The sequence below is a fragment of the Rhinopithecus roxellana genome, chromosome 3, assembly GCF_007565055.1.
Source record: "Rhinopithecus roxellana isolate Shanxi Qingling chromosome 3, ASM756505v1, whole genome shotgun sequence".
Lineage (NCBI taxonomy): Eukaryota > Metazoa > Chordata > Mammalia > Primates > Cercopithecidae > Rhinopithecus > Rhinopithecus roxellana.
The window spans coordinates 135,168,411-135,188,573 of NC_044551.1; the positions used below are offsets into that span (position 1 = coordinate 135,168,411).

Consider the following 20,163-nt stretch of genomic DNA (forward strand, 5'->3'; position numbering starts at 1 on the left):
GTGATTTTTCTCCACAATGTTTTGCAATTCAGTTAAATTCTAATTAAATGTTCACATTTATTATTACATTATCCTTGGCTCTTGAAGACAATAATATTTTATGACTCTGGTGTTTAAAAATTAACTTTTAACTAACCAGTCTTTACATTCTACTTTACTACAATGAAATTATGGTTTTTCTTTTATACTAAACTGGCAGACCATACCTTTGGTAAATTTCAATTATAATGTTAAAAAGCAAAGCAAAACAAACAAACAAACAAAAAAACCACTTCATTTTAAAAGAATCAAACCTGAGTTAATTCGGAATCATCTCTTTGACTTGCAATGATTAAATAATCTTGGCTGTCTGAGGTAAAATATCTTACTTGAGAACTTTCCAGAATAATTGTTTGTACCTGCAAGGACAGAGTGGGAATGAAAACTTAAAGGAGACTTGAACTAAGAAAGCCACCGAACACACTAATAGCATGAATTACTATATGAAGTGCAAGACTTAAAAAATTTTAATCCCAAGTTAGGCATACCTAAGTGTCATTTTAAAAAGACAAAAATATTCCCGGATTAAGATACTTTGCTAAAATGTGTATCAACTCACAAAAAGTCTTTTTTCACATTAACATAGAACATACATTATCTTACAATCTGAACAATCTTACAAATCTTAATTACTTTTAAAGAAAGCAATCTATTTAAAAATGAAACTTTTTTTTACCAGGAATAATTTAAATCCAGATGTGAATGTATACACACTGTTAAGAGAAGGCTTTTCTTCATTTCTTTCTTCATGAGTAATCACAAAGTAGGGAGAAAAACCGATATTAAAGGCCTCACAAGTTTTAGGATTTTCTATATTTAAATCCTAGAAAATGAGAAATAAGAATACAGTAATTCATGATACATCTAAAATTTATCTGCACATTTTATTTTTGTATTATAAAAAAATACTGATGTTTACCTCAACTGGAATAAAAATCCCCTGCCATCGGTAAAGAGTAACAGATGATTTTCTTAACATTATACCATATATGAAATTTTCCAAAGTAAAGAAACACCAGCCAGAAGCTGATTCAGCCAAAAAACTTTGAAATACGGAAAACACAACATCCATTCCCCCTGAAAAACACAAATCATAATTTACTATTTTATTACTCCTTCAAAAACTTATCTATTCTAATTTATTGTTTGAACAATGAGACTACTGCATTTGTGACTACAAATGAAGATCCCTTCATGACGCATGTGTGTGAGTGTGAAAAGACAAGACGCAAGCGAGAAAACTTTACAATAACAACAAATAATTAATGTGTACTACAAATAAGAATTTTTTAAAAATCTAATTTAAAAACCAAGAAATGTTTTTAATGTTCTGCTTTATACCTACACACACTTTTCCAAGGTGTATTTAGAAATAAATACTAAATGTGGCTGGGCATGGTGGCGCACGCATGTAATCCCAGAATTTTGGGAGGCCAAGGTAGATGGATCACTTGAGGTCAGGAGTTTGAGGCCAGCCTGGTCAACATGGTGAAACCAGTCTCTACTAAAAATACAAAAATCAGCTGGGTGTGGTGGTGTATGTCTGTAATGCCAGCTACTCGGATGGCTGAGGCACGCGAATTGCGTGAACCCGGGAGGCGGAGGTGGTAGTGAGCTGAGATAGTGCCACTGCACTCCAGCCAGGGACAGACCCTGACTCAAAAACTAACTAAATAAATACTAAATGTATATTTTAAAGGGAAATATGCAGAACATGATTTTTATCAACTTCGGTAAAGTTGATAAAAATATAACTGAGAAATTTTACAATAATAAATACCCTTTATAGAAGCATGATAAATATTTGGTTTAAAAAATTTATAAAATTATGCCCATCTAAGTTTTCACTTTACATTTTATCTATTTTAAGAATGTCAAGCAGACTCACATATTTCAAATGGCTGTCAAGGTTTTATCAAACTGCTACAACTGGTATATGTTTTAAAATTCTGTACTACAAAAAAAAAAAAAAAATGGACAAAAATAAAAATCCCCTAACTAATGAAGAGTAAAAATTTTTAAAAAATGTATAATCTCTTAACATGGCTGCTTCCCTCCAAAACATTAAGATCTTTTTAAATTTTGGTTAGTGGTGTGAACATGATGCAGCAAGAACAACTATCAAAGTTGAAACCTGGGCTCCCTATAAATGATTGATCATTTTTAGATTACCAATTCAAAAGAATTTGTCAATGCCTTACATGTAATATCCAATAGCAATTTCCTTTTCTAAAAAATCCAGCATTTTAAATTCTTACGTTGCTCCCTTTTAAAGGTATACTGCAGATTTTTCATTTACAGTCCCAAATGGTCCCGACATACGGACAAATCCTTCTCTACAGTAACTCAAGATGACCACAAATGAAGAATAAGCAATGACTGCTAACGATTAAGAGTCCCCAACACATGCTCTCATGAGCACTTCCAAAAAAATGCATGCAAAGTCCAAGCAGTAATGGAGAAAACTAAATTAGAAACCACAATCTTTCATTTTTGGATCCCATCTCTACTTGTCTTCTAGACAACCATACCACTATTAATTATCTCCTTTTTCTTCTAAATATTTAATATTTCTGTACCTTTTCCATCCAACCTACACATGCTTGGGTCTCTCCAAACTAAACATGCAAAAAACCTTCTGAATCCTACACCCCACCACTACCACCTTCTCCAGGTCCTATCTTCCCAGCCAAACTTCTTGAAATGGTTGCATATAGCTGAGGTCTCTCTTCTTTCACCTCTATTCAAAATGGTATTCAGTCTCTGTCTTTCCATACAAATAGCCCTTTCTATGGTCTAATGCCTTCTATGTTGCTAACTGTAATAGTTATTTTTCAGGTTCTCATTTTACTGGACTTCTCACCAGGGGTTGACACCGTTTACTTCTTCCTCCATTTTAAAGCACCCTTCTGCTGGTATCTGCCATCCTGTTTTTTCCTAAGTTTCTTACCAGGTTCTCTAAGTCTCCTTTGCTAGGCCATCATCCCATATCCTCAGCCATTCACCTTGAACCTTCTTATAGTTCAGTCTATAGCATCCTCTTCCCTTCTCCATCTTCAGCCTTTCTTTTCAGATTATTACATCAATTTCCATGACTTCAAATACAATATATATAGCTAAAGTTCCCAGGTTTATCTCTCCAGCAGAGACTTTCTTTTGAGTCTAGAGAAATTTATTCTCAAAAGTAACTCAAATTCAAAATGTGTTAAACCACATTTATTTTACTTCCCTTACCAAAATACAACTATGCTTTTTTTTGGAATTCCATCTTAGTGAATAGCATGAACTCCTTCTCCCATCCAACTGCACAAGCTAGAAACCTGACTCATCTCTGGTACTTCCCTCTCCTTCACCCTCATATTCAACACCTAGTCTAAGCTACCATCATCTTGCCTCCCTGTATCTTCACTTTTCTTCTGTGCCAACCCATTATTTACATGGCACTGTGAATAATATCTTCAAAATCCAAATATGATTATACCATACCATATTACATATGGTAACTGTCTTCCATTCCTAAACCACTCAAAGGCTCTCCGTTAACACTATTATAAAGACTGGCAACTATAAAATATTCCTTAAGGTCTCGAATGATCTGGTCTTTTCCAGCTATCCAAGCTCAACATTCCTCCTTATTTCTGTACCTACTATTCACCCAAGTTCTTCGCTTATGTGTTTTTTATGCCTCAGTTTTCTGCCTTCACAGCTTCTCACTCTCACCTCCAGGTTCTTCCAACCCAGTCCTTTGCATAATCAATTCTACTTATTATTCAGTCTTAGTTCAAAGATCAATACCCCTTGAAAGCATTCCCCTATATTCTTTCAACGCTTAGAACTTTTCCTTTGAAGCACCTATTAAAGTTTAAAGTATACATTGATTTTTACTTATTTGATTCATTTCTGTCACCCCCTAAATTCTAAGATCCATGAGTTCAGTGCCATGCCTGGCATGTGACAGGTACCCAATACATACTTTACTTCATTTTATTTATTTATTTTTATTTTATTTTATTTTATTTTTGATGGAGTCTTGCACTGTCGCCCAGGCTGGAGTGCAGTGGTGCCATCTCAGCTCACTGCAAGCTCCACCTTCCGGGTTCACGCCATTCTCCTGCCTTAGCCCCCTGAGTAGCTGGGACTACAGGTGCCCAACACCACGCCCGGCTAATTTTTTGTATTTTTAGTAGAGATGGGGTTTCACCGTGCTACCCAGGATGATCTCAATCTCCTGACCTCGTGATCCGCCCACTTCGGCCTCCCAAAGTGCTGGGATTACAGGCATGAGCCACCGTGCCCGGCCTCAACACATATTTATAGGTGCAATAAAAGAATCAGATTATCTGTTTTCCATTTTCAAACGATCAATAACATACAATTCATGGGAAAAAATATAAATCTTATACATGTGATATTTCTTGGTTACAGAATTTTGTTCTCATAAGAAATGAAACATACTCATGCCAAAGGCTGTTTCAGATACTGTCTCCCACTGCACACTCACAGCCAAACCAATGCCATTAGTTCGAGATACATTTAAATACACGGTCCTATTGGCTTCTTCGATGTCTATGGAGGTGGCGCTAAAAGAAATACATGGATTGTGGAAAGCAGAGAAAGTACATATTCTACATATTTAAAATATATATCATATTGCTAGCATATACTTAATACACTTTTAAACTTATACAATCCAAGAAAATATTGAAAATCAGTTACTTCAGTAACTTCACACGATATATTCTGAAAAACAAATTGTCATTCTTATGTTTCTTCAAATATGTATGAAAAACACTTTATAGGAAAAAAATGAGTCAGTAAATTAACATACTAATGAAACTAGATTAAAATATTTTATGATATAAAAAATAAATATTTGTCAGCTTCTAGAAGAAATTTTAAAACCACAATCATGTTAATATATGTTTGAAGAGTCATTCATTTGGTTTGAGCAGTGAAGTCTACTTTATATTATTTCTTGCTTTTCATTATTTTTAAAAACACAAAATAGTACAGACCTTTACCTGAAAGTGTGAACTCCAAGAAAATAAGAATTCTAGTAACACCATTCTAATAACAGGGTGAGTTTAGGTTTTTGATACTCCCAGTTAGGAGAGTAATTGGTCTCTGTAGACCTATCTTTTCTAGAGTTCATTTTAAAAATCCTTTTCAAAATAATTAGACATCAATTTCCTTCTGCATTTTCTTATGCAAAAAATATTCCCTACTTATAGGTTCAGAAGGGATAATTTCCTTATGAATAAACTATACCTATTTTCAACTGCAGAGATACTGAATAGCCCCAAAGGGGCCTGGTTTTGCAAAACTGTTATCAGGGTTTGAACACGTGCCCCTAGTCTAGCACCACCAGTTGGATTAAACAAGGTGCAAACAAAATACTCATCCATTTCTGGTTCCGCGTCTAATATGGCAGATATGTGTAAGGCCTGAAAACAAAATCAAAAGATAAGGTTACTAGAATACAGTATTTTTTGTAACATACATACAGAGAAATCTACTAAACATTTCTGACAACAAAATACCATGTTTTGAAAAATACCATCTCACTTTGATTTAACACTGATTCCTACAATGTGATGGTTACACCTGTTTCAGGTTACTACTTTTAGGATTTTCAACTTTGTGATATATTGCACTGAAGTGTCCAAAAACATTTAGTGCATTTTAAAATAACATTGATTAAAAATTACATCTATGTCTTCATTTTTGTGAACTTTTTGTCCTGCTCTGGCTACATAATTTGATTAATCTCATTCTAATCTAGAGTTCACTGTTAAAAAAACAGTTGCAGTCATAGCAGGCACAAATTAGAAACATCCTGAATGTTCATCAGTGGGAGAACAGACAAACCAATAGTGGTCTATTTTACAAAATGCTACTCAGTGATTTAAAAAAAAATGTCCAACTACTGATGCATGCAACCACACAGACTTAAAAATTATATTGAGTGAAAGAAGGCAGACACAAAAGAGTACACACTGTATGATTCTATTTATAGGAAGCTCAAGCAAAATGAGTCATCAATGATAGAAATCAGAAGTAGTTTCCTCTGGAAAGGGGAAGAGACAAGGGGAATCTTCTCGGTGATGATAATATTAAACACATTTATTTATTTATTTATTTATTTATTTATTTATTTATTTATGAACGACTGAATGAATGAGATGGAGTCTCGTTCTGTCACCCAGACTGGAATGCAGTGGCACTCTGTTCACTGCAACCTCTGCCTCCCAAGTTCAAGTTATTCTCCTGCCTCAGCCTCCTGAGAACCATCACAGGCACGCACCACTAAACCTGGCTAATTTTTGTATTTTTAGTAGAGACAGGGTTTCACTATGTTGGCCAGGCTGGTCTCGAACTCCTGACCTCAAGAGATCTAGGCCGGGCGCGGTGGCTCAAGCCTGTAATCCCAGCACTTTGGGAGGCCGAGACGGGCGGATCACGAGGTCAGGAGATCAAGACCATCCTGGCTAACATGATGAAACCCCGTCTCTACTAAAAAATACAAAAAAACTAGCCGGGCGAGGTGGCGGGCGCCTGTAGTCCCAGCTACTCGGGAGGCTGAGTCAGGAGAATGGTGTAAACCCGGGAGGCGGAGCTTGCAGTGAGCTGAGATCCGGCCACTGCACTCCAGCCTGGGCCACAGAGCAAGACTCCGTCTCAAAAAAAAAAAAAAAAAAAAAAGAGATCTGCCCACCTAGCCTCCTGAAGATTACAGGTGTGTGCCACTACGCCCGGTCTTAATGTTAAATATTTTAATCTAAGTGGTAGTCACATGTGTATGTATATATCTTTAAAGTCACTAAGCCATATACTTAAGATTTGTGTTTTTTACTGTTTATACCTCAAAACAAAAACTTTTTGGAATAAAAGCAGTTATGTCAGTTAAATTTATTTAATCCAATTTGCTCTAACATTTAATTTGTCTAATAAAAATAAAAGTATATACATATACTGTGAAAAAGGAGTCTTTTATGAAAAAGTCACAGTAAAAAATATAAAACAAACAAAAAAATAAATTTAAGAAAAAATTTAAAAGATGAAAAAACATGAATAAAGCAATAGAAAATTAATAAAATATTTCAAATTTGAATATTTATATACATATTTCAAGATTTAAATGTAAGTGACCTTGCACAAACCAATTAAGGTTTTAAATTTCCAAAATGTGAAAAAAAAACATGAAAATGAATATGCATTTGCAAATGTGCTGAAGTTACATAAACTGATCATTAAAAAAATTATTAGATGGACTGTTTTAGACAAAATAGCTTCAAATCTATTAGTTTAGATTTATTATACTTTATATACCTGGCTTGAAAAATGCTTAAAGCTAACATAATTAGCTATTTTAAACTTAAACTGTTTTAAAAAATAAAGTTTAGTAGCAGGAACAGAAAATTGTTAATATATAGAAAAAGAGGTTTTGGAAGGTAAACTGTGAGTATAGATCATATTTATAATTAATCTCAAATCCAACATTTTTTCCTCCAATAAACTATTCCTGTTGTCAAACAAGCAGTCTGAAGTAAGCAGTTACATTTTGTTCAACAAAAATGTGGCAAAAGGAAAACGACTGGTTGGGACTTAATGCTTACAAAAATTGGCTTGGGTTTTCTTTTATATGGTTTATATACAATATAAAGTGACATATGCAATTTAAGTGTGCTGAAAATTTAAAATAGCCATACATATATTTTCTTTATTATTTACATATTCTTCTACCCTATTAATAGTAAAATGTTCCACTTGCACTTTATACAGAGTAAACAGAACTATAGCACTTGTCACATAGTAATTGAAGCATGTCTTTATCTATCACCTAAGTTGGAAGAATTGTTTTTTCATTCTAGGACTTGAGTGCTCATCTAAGATAAATTTATTTTATAAATATTAAAGATAAACTTCCATTCTCATTAAAGCTTCTTACTGTACCTTGAATCGAATACCTTCTTCTAAAACAATATAGCCTTTGGAAGGAGTCAGATCTTTAGATTCATTTGAGGAATTCACTTCTGTCACAATGAACTGAACTGTCACAGTTCCAAACAATCCTTGTGCAGGTTCCCGAACAATGTACAATACTGCAACACTCTCCTGGACGTAGACAGCTGTTGGCTCTCTTAGGAAAAAGTGCTCACTGTTGTTAAATGATAGAACTCCAGGGCCGTCATCATTAGCAAGGACAGTAATTAAGGCTGCCAAAATAAAAATATTAAAGCAACAAATGAAAATAGATTGGTTATAAATGCTAAAAAAAAGTGTGGATGTCTAATTGAAAACTAGGCCAACTCTTTACCTAAGGTGATTGTTTTAAGAGGATCTTAAAAATGACAGAATTTTGGCCGGGCGCGGTGGCTCAAGCCTGTAATCCCAGCACTTTGGGAGGCCGAGACGGGCGGATCACAAGGTCAGGAGATCAAGACCATCCTGGCTAATACAGTGAAACCCCGTCTCTACTAAATAATACAAAAAACTAGCCGGGCGACGAGGCGGGCGCCTGTAGTCCCAGCTACTTGGGAGGCGGAGGCAGGAGAATGGTGTGAACCTGGGAGGCGGAGCTTGCAGTGAGCTGAGATCCGGCCACTGCACTCCAGCCTGGGCGACAGAGCCAGACTCCGTCTCAAAAAAAAAAAAAATAAATAAAATGACAGAATTTTTCAAAGCATTTAATAAAATTCCATATTCACTCATGATAGAAAAATAACTCAGTAATCTTGGGATAAAAGGCAGCTTCCTTAACCTGATGAAGCAATCTCTCAGAAGTCAACAGCAAATATCAAACTTAATATTGAAACATTAGCAGCATTCCCACTAAAAACAGAAACAAAATAATAATGTCTGTCATAATTGCTACCATTTAACAGTGTCCCAGGGCTACCAGCCAGATAACACTTGTAAAAGTAGTGGAAAGAGTCAAAACTATCACTATTTTCTAGATGACATGATTGTCTACTAAGAAAATGCAAGAGAAAATATTAGAACTATAGTAAATACACAAAGCAAGCTGAGTAAACTTCACAAATCAAGAGTGTTCTATTTTTTACTATCACTTATATTAATAATAATTGAAACTAATACTATTAAGAACTTGCTAATTGCTTAATCTATATTAACTCTTTTAATTCTTGCAATAACCCTATGATATTGATTATATTATTATTCTCATTTTACAGAACCTATGATTGAAGCATAGACAGGTAATTTGAAGAAGTTTACAAGCTGGGAAGTGGCAGACCTGGTGCACAAAGTCAGGAAGTCCGCTTAAGATCATCCATTCTTAAAGACTACTATAATATCTCTATAGATCAGCTATCTAAAAAAAAAAAAAAAAAAAAAAAAAAAAAAAAAAAAAGTAGACCTTATTCACAATAGCAACAATACTTAGAAATTAGCCTAATGTAAAAACTATAAAACCTATATGAAGAAAATCACAAACTTTTAATGTATGTAGCAGACACTGTCAGCACCTCACCTATATCCCCTTCAGCCACTCTAAAGTGACCTGCAGCAGTTCCTATTTGTCCAGTGATCTCTCTTTACCTGAAGAGAGCATCAGCCCATGCAGGAGTAAAATCACAACTGTTGCAAATTTAACACCCAAGAGCAACTCTCAAATGATCAGAAATAGGAGTAAGTGAATGAACAGTCCAGATTTCCTTCCTTGTCATGGGACAATCCTAAGCTTTATTCAACCTGGTGTCTAAGAGGGACCCCAGCAGGACTGAGTGTCAGTTGCCCACAGCAGTACTGTTCATTAGGACATCACCTATCAACTTTCCTCTCTCTCTTTCACCTCCTTATTTCTCATCAGGCCTCCACAGATCACCTCTCAAATAAACTAAATCCTTGTCCTAATCCTTGTCTTATAGTTTGGTTTTGAGAGAACACAAGGGAAGGCAATGGTATAAAAGATTTGAATTACTGGAGAGGCATTTTATATTTCTAAATTGCAAAACTTAATATTATAGTGATGTCAAATCCATCCAAATTAATCCATAATTCTAATTCAACACCAATTAAAATTGTTTGTTTTATAGATCTCAGCTTGAATCTAAGATATGAAAGAGACTTTTTTAAGGAATAGGTGAGATAATTTATAGAAAAAGAAAAATATTTGACCTGCAAAACTAGCAAAATGTACTTCAAGGCTATGATAAATAAAACAGCATGCTATTAGCACATAAATAGGCAAATAGAACAAAACAGAGTCCAGAAAAACGAAAGGTAGATGGATTAAAAAAAAGGAAAAAAAGAAGGGTAGATATTTCATGTTGAAAATTGATGTTTCAGTTCTCTGTACAATATTATGATGTTTCCATAATATTGGATGTTTCATTCTCTGTACAATATTAGGGTATTGTTTTATACATTTTAGAAGAAAAATGAAGTTGTATCCTTGCCTCACACACTACCAATGAATACCTTCCTTATATGTTCAATAATGTAAATATAAATCAAAACTATGAAAATAGTAGAAAAATATAGTAAAATATAGTAAAATATTTTATGACATTTAAAAGCGTATCAAAATATTTGATATTTTAAATTTAAAAAATTTTATGAGACATTATAATAAAAGATAAATGACAGACTGGGAGAAATATTTGTAATATATTTAAGAGGCAAAGGGCTGAATTCAAAATATATTACTATTCCTACAAACCAATAAAGCAAAAACCACAGGAAAGTATATAAGGGATACAAAAAACAGAATCACAAAGAAAAAAAAAAAACAGTGTCAAGCTTATTAACAAACAGGACAATGAAAGAAAAAATCACAACAATGCATAATACAACCACATATTTTTCAGTCATTAGAAATGGCATATGAAAATTTAAAGATTAAAGAAATTGCTGGGAAGGATATGGAGAAACTATTGTATATGTATACAGTTGGAGTGTAACTAACACAGAAGGCAGTAGATTAGTTCTTTCCACTCAACATGCATTGTACTCAACAGATTATCTTAATTATCCACATATACAAAGATTTATGTAAAAGGATATTTACTGAAACTTTATAAGGGTTTGGAAATAGTCTCAAGGTCAATCAATGGGGCAGAGTTTAAGAAACGACTCACTGTCAAAGCACTTATTGCTCTGAGGAATTTTTTAATCTTTAAAAATAGAAAATTACAAAGTAACCTTGGCAGCGCTCAATAATATATTCATTTCTCCTACTCATGGAAGTGGGCATGTAACCTATGTAATTTCAATCAGATTTATATGAGGACCTTGTAGGCATGCATGAATGAGAATACTCTCTCCTGTTATATGAAATGCAGAAGAATGATCCTGATCACCATCTAATGACAATGAATAATGTTAGCCTTGCAATGAAGCCAATATTCCAAAAGGCAAAGAAAAGAGACAGAAAACCTCAGGATCTTTGGCAGAATTAAGTCCTGCTCCTCTGTCATCTAAAGCCATATGTCTCTGTATCCTCAGGTTAAATAAACCAATAAATTATATGTGTTTAAATCCATTTGCATTGGGTTTTCTGTTATTTGTACCTAGACTATTCTCAGCCAACACATGGTATCCATTCATATAACCATTTACCAACCCATTATGTTTTACAAGAAAATGATTTGATCTTAAACGTATACTCTGAATTTGAAAAATAGCCACAGCCTCAAAAAAAAAAAATAAAAAAATAAAAAGGCTTCTGGGGATTGAGAAATATCAATGTATTTTATCAATATAGCAAGAAAAGTAAAAACTAATCCTGGGGCTACTCAGAATTCTTTCATATTTTCTACCACAAATCAAATTTCTCCATAAAGACCAATAATTTAGGAATGCAAATATTCATCAAATTAATTAAAAAAAAAAAAAAAAAACAACCTGCTCAGCCACTGACTAAAACAGGAGTTTGAAGGGTCAGTCAGCATTCAATCCTTGAAATCCACCTAGCTTGTCTATCATCAGAAGGAATGGAAGTGACTTTTTAAGAGCTCTTTCAACCTTAAAGTTCTGTATGTTCCCGAGTTTTCTCCTTTGTCTCTTTCTTACCTTTTCTAAACAGTCAGCACAATACCTATCAAGCCATGGAGTAGAACGACTCTTAGCAACAATACCTAACTGTTCCAACCAAAGAATTATGGCTCCCATAATCTGTCTGAAGTATCAGTATACCTCAACACTATGCAGAAACACTACAGAGTAGATGACACTAAAGGAATTACCTTTGTAATTCTTTCTATTGCTAAGTAGGAAACCAGAGCAAAATTCAAATTCCAAAGGAAAGATATCTACAAATTAAATAACCCTACAACAACTGAGGAAATAATATTATCTGTAGTATCAACCTACTTTTTTTGTCTTTTACATACATGCATATATACACCAATATATACAAGCTAGAGGCACTGTTATAGAGACACAGAAATTCTGAAATTCTCTAACTTAAAATCACTCTCATTGTAAGCATAGAAAACCACCAAGACTTTTTAATCCCTTTACATCTTCCCCAATATTAAGGAACCCAGCATGAAGGAGAGGAAGCTGTTTATAAGAAATTATTAATTACCTATTGTATTTTTCCCTAGCTCTAGTCCAGGAGAAGGATTTGTTAAAATCAGCTGAAATTTTTCATCTCCTTCTGGAATGTCATCATCAAGAATCATGATATTGACATTTTTATACCTTTCTCCATCAGCAAAATGAAGAATCTGGTCAAAAAGGTAAAAGCAGACAGTATTATATTTATATACACTCTGAGTTTCCATAGAATGTTTGCAAAGAAATACAATATAGTTGCGAATGTAAATAATAAGCTATTTTACATTGAATTTTGTTTCCTTATTTTTTGGTTTATATCTTTTTATTTAAACTGTCAACATTAAGTTTAAAAAGTAAAAATTATGAGGGGGCTGGGAGCAGTGGCTCATGCCTGTAATCCCAGCACTTTGGGAGGCTAAAGGGGGCTGATCACTTGAGGCCAGGAATTTGAGACCAGCCTGGCCAACAAGGTGAAATACACTAAAAATATAAAATACATTAAAAATAAAAAAATAAAAAAAAAAATTAGCCAGGCATGGTGGTGGCCACCTGTAATCCTAGCTACTCAGGAGGTTGAGGCAGAAGAATTGCTTGAACCTGGGAGGTGGAGGTTGCAGTGAGCCAAGATTGTACCACTGTACTCCAACCTGAGTGACAGAGCGAAACTCTGTCTCCAAAAAAATTATGAGGGAAGAGAAGAAAGTAAACATTTGGCTAAGAAATAAAAGGCATGAAGGGATCAGATAAAAGTATTTTAAAACACTAAAAGTGTTTCAGTGAGCAAAAACAAAGAAATAAGAGCTAAAATTTTCGAGAAGTATGAGAAACATTCTGGAAAGACTATCAAATGATATAAATTCTTTAATATTACAGCTTGTATTCTCCAGTATCAAATACTGTAATGAAATAGTTAATGCATACATAATAATATTTAGAATAGTAAAATAGTGAAGGGAACTATTTTACCATGTGGAAATCTTCTGTCCTAATTTACTTTGAAATATGTAATGATTTATTAAGAATAATTTATTTATATGGGACCTAAATCACTGTAATTCTTAAGGAATAATGATTATAAAATAATTTGTAAAAGTCATCTGTGATAGATTTTGAGACCTACCATTGGGGTGAAGATATAATCCAGCCCCAGTTGTGCTTCCAAATTCTGAGCATACACAAACAAGGAAACATGGCCAAGAGCTTCTCTGCTCCTCTGGGCTACCAATGTTAAACTTCCATGGGTTTCATTTACTTCAAACCTACAATATAGTTTTTAAAAAACATTAATTTTTCCCTTATAAACTTTTATTTGGTAGACAGTAAAGAATACGAAACCCAGAAGAGGACCCTCATGCAGCCTTGGCCTTACCTGCTATGTTGCCATTCAATTACACCTCGGGCCCCATCATTGGCATCGATAATAATTTGTGCAGTCAAACCTTCTGAATCTAAAAAAATAGAAACACATCTTAAAATACATAAAAATGATTAAAAATACTTTTTGATATAGGATTTAAAGACAGTCCCTTTGAAATTATATAACTCCTAATGTACAGGTATTATAAAAATTACTCAAAAGATATTCAAGAAAATAAAGAGACAATGTTTATCATATCTGAATAAGGACACTTTTGGCTAACAAAAGCCACTGATTTATAGAAATTTAATCAGCTGAGAACAGTATAAAATAATTAACAACTGAGATTACTGTTTTGTTTCTATTATTTTAATTAGTTAAAACATATTTGGCATCTCTATTCTATAATATCGCTGTTTCAGGAGGAAAGGAAAATGGGGACAGTTGGAAGGAGCAGACAGAGAGAAAAAAAAGAAAGAAATGAGAAGAGAAGCACAAGGAATGGTACAGAGAAAAATACAGGCATGCAAAAGAGACACAGAGAGACAGGGACACAAACAGAAGCTGAGACACGTGGGAAAGATGGGGAAAAGGTTTGGTGAACTCAAGAGAGATTAATATCAAAGTAAACTTATCTTTCCCTTTTTATTTTTATTCTGTCCACCAAACTTAGTATGTTACCAATACCCTAAAATATTAACTAACCCTGCTCCTGGTTGGCTTTTTGGTTTCAGTCTTAAAATATTACTAACCCTGTTCCTGGGCTAGTCTTAAAATATTAACGAATCCTGTTCCTGATTGGTTTTTTGGTTTTGTTTTGATTTTTGTTTTTAATATTTTGTTCTTTACCTTTTAAATGTCAGAGGTACCACCTTAGTCTAGGACACTTATGATAGCTGCCTGGATGGGGAAAGGGTAGGGAGAGTGTAATTCTCTCTAGAGAGAAAAGAACAACACTGTCCGGGAAAGCATATAAAATCAGGGTTTGTGTCTATCAGACAAGAGGCTAAAAAGCAGAGATTCTAAAATCAGGCCACACCATTGAAGACAGCTCTACCACTCCATAGTTGTGCGATTTGGGGCATGTTACTCAGCTTCTCTTAGCCTAAGCTACCTCATCTATAAAATGAGAAGATGTAAGTAATGACATTACCAACGGACAAAGCACTTGAAATAGGAGCATTAGAAACCACTCAACAGAAGTCAACTATTCAAATTATCTCAGTAAGAGGATGAAAGAAATCTGAATTGTTTTGTTAGTTGTCTTAGTGTGAATAATAATTATCTTGTAATAATACCTGATATAAACAGCCTAGTCATTGGAATCATCTATTTCTTTAGTAAAAGAACTGAAACTATTCAAACAATAGGTTAGAAACGGATTATTTCCTTTCAATATTTTCAAAGTTATCACAATGAGCTTCAGAAATGAATAAGGAATGCCTGTTCCCCAGGCCACTGCTCCTGGCCATGCTTCTCTTCCTTTAACCCAAGTTAACTTTCCCCTGTCCAGCACTGCTTCTAACCAATTCAGCATCACCCTCTATTGGGCCATCACACCTACAGGCTTCAGACAAAATTTCCCAGTAGTAAATGTCCACACTGAAAACAGGAATTTGTGTTTAAACAGGAATACATCTTTTCAAAGGAATCTAGATAAGTTTGTACCAAGGTTCAGGTTTTACCTTTCAGTCTGTAATGAATTAACTGATTCTTTTCTAAAAGCATGAAAAGAAAAAGAAAAAAGGTCAAAAGAGAAGCAGAGAACACAACAAAGCAACAAAGAAGCAAACAACAGCACTGCTTAACCTGAAAGAAAAGAAAAACATCTGAGAGTTTGGAGATCTAATGAAAACAGCTAATTTTAAAAGATAATGAAAGAAAAGTACCTTCCAAAGAACTATTTTGAGGATTATGAATTTGTTTATAGAATAGTTGTAAAATTTAAAGAACATCACACAATAATTTTTAATGTCTTTACATTGTTCAATGTAGAAATTGCAATATATGAGAGTATCAAAAATAAATATAAAATTCCATCATATTTTGACACATAGCCAAGATTAACAAAACAGCACAATGATCACTTGTGATTCAAAAACAAAGTTTCTTCATTTCATTTGAATTGAGTAAAAAGAAACAAACAAGAAACCCCTTATACCTAGTCTGGGAGGAAATGAAGTTGAAGCAGCCATGATAAGTTCAACATAAGTTAAATTTACCAGGAAATACTCTTCTAGCTCTGGTATATCATCCTGAAAAAAAATCACACCATTAAATTCCTTTAATTATACTCTCAAAGTAACCCTCAGAAACCATTTTTAAGTTAAACTGTGTAATTAGTATACAGAAGATACAAAAATGCAATCATAAAGTAGACATCCAAATTAGAAAGAATAAACATAAAAGTATTAAACTTATACTTGGGTGTATATGAATTAATTAGGTTGACGCATATGAAACCACTTAAGTATTTTAACATTTTTAACCTAGATTTATATAATATGTAAGCCAATTTTATAAATATATAAGCCTAATTATTTTAAGTATAACATGAACAAAACACTTTAAATTACCGTAATATCCAATGTGTAGAAGGAAGAATAGAATACCACGAAAAAAAAAAAAGGGCTTTGCAGTTCAAGGAGGCCTAGTACCAAATTCTATAATTTTAAGTAAGTTACTTAAAATTACTTAGGACTCCAATTCTACTATCTCTATACTGGGGCAATAATAGATCCTTTGGGTGGGAGACTGTAATAATGATTACAAATCATGTGTGTAGAGTGGCCTAGAGAAAATGCTTTAAAATTAATGGCTATTATTATTAATCACTAGTCCATATAATAGCAATGAAAACAAGGCAGGTACTACAAACATAAGGATTAGCAAAATCCATATCAAGAATGATCAGCCAGCCGTCAATATTTACAAAGAAACACAATGTGTGTGTATATTTATGCATATATAATGTCAGCACACACTCACCAACATATGCTTTTCTCCTCACTTTATTTAATGGAGTCATGTTTTCATGTAAACAAATATGTGAAAATCATGGTCTCTAGATTGTCTTATGCAATATATGGGCCAATATGAGCTTATAAGGTCAGCGACACAGAAGGACTGCTGTGCCTACTCTTACTGTCCCCCACCCCCCATGCAATAACTCCTCCCTACCACTCCCCAGGGCAGCTTGTTCCTATATACATAGCCCTGCAGTCTCTAAATCTAGTGCTACTGAGGGAGCAAAAAGGGTTGCAAAGAGCTAGGATGAAATAAAGGTGGAACCAAAAACCCCATGTTCAAAAAAACCTAGACTCCTCAGAGAAAAGAAGGACAACTGTGCATTCTCTGCTTTAAAACCTAACATATCTAAGGAATAATCAATCCATTTATTTATATTGTTATTAATAAAGCATACATTTGAAAGATAACTTAATTGAAAGCTTTATCAAATCTCGTGTTATATCCCGTATACTGACATAATATTACCTTTAATTTTACAGCTTTGGGATTTTTATACTGTTATATTAGGTCACAGTGCCACAGTAATCAACAAAGTAAGTTACTGACCTCAGAAGGTAGATGGTTTATACCACTTATAATTTGGTAAAAGAACAGGCCTCCAAGATAATAAAATGCATTTTAAAATAGAACTCCCAAAATACATAGGAATTGAAAAATATTTTTTCAACTGCAATATTCATGCTTTCTCCCTCTTTCCCTTCCCCTGTCCTACACATCATCTCCCACTCCCTCCATGAGTGCCATTTTTATAAACCTCTTGGAAATGTATTTAGGTAACTGATACACTAAGTCTCAAAACAACATGAGATTCCACAATGTGAAAAATTATTTAAAATACAATTTCAATCACTAATGATTATGTTAAGCTTAACATAATCATAATTGCATATTGTGCCATCTGCCTCTAGTGAGTCTCTCCCTATCTCTAATTTAAACGGTCCTACTACCAACAAAGATTCTGACATACATGGATTTTCTGGTCCAAAGAATCCTATGGAGTAATCAAAATACTCCTTGAAACCTCATAGGTCTATGACATCTTAAAGGGGACTACCCTAAGAAAATTCTTTATCATGGGTATGTCTATAATAAAATACATAACAGCAGGCCAGTCGATCTAAACAAGAACAGAAACCCCTGTACGATTAAAAAAAAACAAACAATAACAATGAAATCAAGAAAAGAAATAAGATGATTTAAAGGTACCAGCAAGGGGAACCAAGCAGAAAAGAATTCACTAAGTTTCTAGTATTATAATTGTAGAGTATCCAAACCTGATATTAAAGTCAGAGTATTTTTTTTTTTTTTACAAATAGAAAAAACTCAGGTAGACTTAGTTTTCATGAAACTTGATGTCTTAAAATGCAAAGTTACTAGAAGTGTGTTACTAAATGTTACTACTTATATGTTACAGACTCTTCCATCAATTTCTACCTTCTATGTAGTTACTTCAGGTTTAATACAATAGTAAGGAAAAAAAATAGGAGTTTTACCTCAAGAATGGTAATGTTGATGGCTGCTGCTGTTTCCCCTTCTTCTAAAATCAGAAAGCCAATGACAGGGACAAAATCAACTTCTGGCTCTGCTAGGTTTCCCACTGTTTGGTTCTTCAGACTCAGCATTCCAGGAACAGTGGTATATGTGACATTGATAGCTCCTAATTGAATAGGTTGGAAAAATGTTTCATAATTCCCTAAACGTTTACAATAATGTCCCATTGTGGATTTTTTGCCTTTCCTAAAAGCACCTTCAGTAGCTAGTATTACTGTTCCCAATTCCTCACCCCTTCCTATATCCATAATCTTTACCATGTGATGGCTCACAGGTGTCTCACTGTGGGAAAAGCATATTTCCCTGCCTCTAGACTTTGCATTTGGATATGTGACTTGTTTTGGCTAACAGAACAAGGTAAAAATGATGATATGCTGGTTCTAACCCTAGACCTCAGGGGGCCTTACACATTTTCACTTGGTCTTTTGTGCTACCACTGGTTCCAGGAGAAGAATGACAGACATATGGAATACAGCCACCCATGACCAAGCCCAGCATAGATTAGTAGACCCACAGACAGCCTAAATTACTGTATGCTGCTGAAGTGTTATGTTTGTTAATTACACAGCATTTCTGTGAAAACAGAAAATTCCTTTAATCTTTTCAAAAATAAGGAAGTTATAATGTTCTGTCCTGAATGAAAAAACATTAATTTTCTCTTGTCACTGATTTATTTTAGCAATGGCTTTCATCCACACAAGTAGAATATTAATAAGCACCTGCCTGGAAAACCCATTCATTCTAGAGTAACACAAACCTAGAGATCCAAATTCTCTGTTGATGAAAAGCTGAATTGTTATGTTAGCCTCTTGTAGTAACACAAATCTTGATGGAAGGGCAAAATTTAAAACTCCATGTGGTTCATCACTGGCTTCTACTGTGAGGACAGCTGCATATCCTTGAGCATCAAGCAGGGCGATTCCTGCTGGTGGAACTCCTAAAAATATCAGGGAGGAATCTACCAGTGATTTGGCATTAGCTTTTAATCATTGGAAATATAACCTCACTCTCTGAAACATTAAGGTAATCAAAAATGTTCTATTTACTTCTCTAACAAATCTTCAGGTTAACAAAAGCCACATTCTATTTTTCTTTCAGGTGGAAGATCATGAATTTCTTCACTTCACATATTACTGTCATTATTAGTTTATATTGGTTATCAGAATTATAGAAACTGAGTAGAAATTGAGGAAGGTACCCAGATAATTTGCTTAAAAATGACTCAATTTGGGCTGTGTGTGGTGGCTCACACCTGTAATCCCAGCACTTTGGGAGGCCAAGGCAGGCAGATCACGAGATCAAGAGATTGAGACCATCCTGCCAACATGGTGAAACCCTGTCTACTAAAATACAAAAATTAGCTGGGCATGGTGGTGCACGCCTGTAGTCCCACCTACTTGGGAGACTGAGGCAGGAGAATCGCTTGAACCCGGGAGGCAGAGACTGCAGTGAACCGAGATTGCGCCACTGCACTCCAGTCTGGCGACAGAGCAAGACCCTGTCACAAAAAAAAAAAAAAAAAAAAAGAAAAAAAAAAAGGAAGACTAAATTTGAATTATCCATATAATTGGTCCAAAATTCAAATTGGCCTGCAAGTCTCAAATTAATTTCAAAAAAATTCTACCTTTGGAAATGAATTTTATTCTGTAAGTAACCATTCA

At 34.1% G+C, this 20,163-nt stretch overlaps 1 protein-coding gene across 1 annotated transcript in view; it reads right to left on the reverse strand.

The window, feature by feature from the left end:
* The window catches only part of ADGRV1 (adhesion G protein-coupled receptor V1), a 611,804-nt gene that overhangs the window by 444,954 nt on the left and 146,687 nt on the right, over positions 1–20,163 (reverse strand). The window contains exons 37-48 of the mRNA XM_030927972.1: positions 19,260–19,439; positions 18,445–18,608; positions 16,083–16,176; positions 13,934–14,012; positions 13,685–13,823; positions 12,593–12,734; positions 7,993–8,255; positions 5,308–5,483; positions 4,495–4,619; positions 959–1,116; positions 716–862; positions 294–398 (exon numbers count right to left, since the gene is read on the reverse strand). Coding sequence (XP_030783832.1) covers positions 294–398; positions 716–862; positions 959–1,116; positions 4,495–4,619; positions 5,308–5,483; positions 7,993–8,255; positions 12,593–12,734; positions 13,685–13,823; positions 13,934–14,012; positions 16,083–16,176; positions 18,445–18,608; positions 19,260–19,439 — 1,772 coding nt within the window. The remainder of the gene's footprint in view (positions 1–293; positions 399–715; positions 863–958; positions 1,117–4,494; positions 4,620–5,307; positions 5,484–7,992; positions 8,256–12,592; positions 12,735–13,684; positions 13,824–13,933; positions 14,013–16,082; positions 16,177–18,444; positions 18,609–19,259; positions 19,440–20,163) is intronic.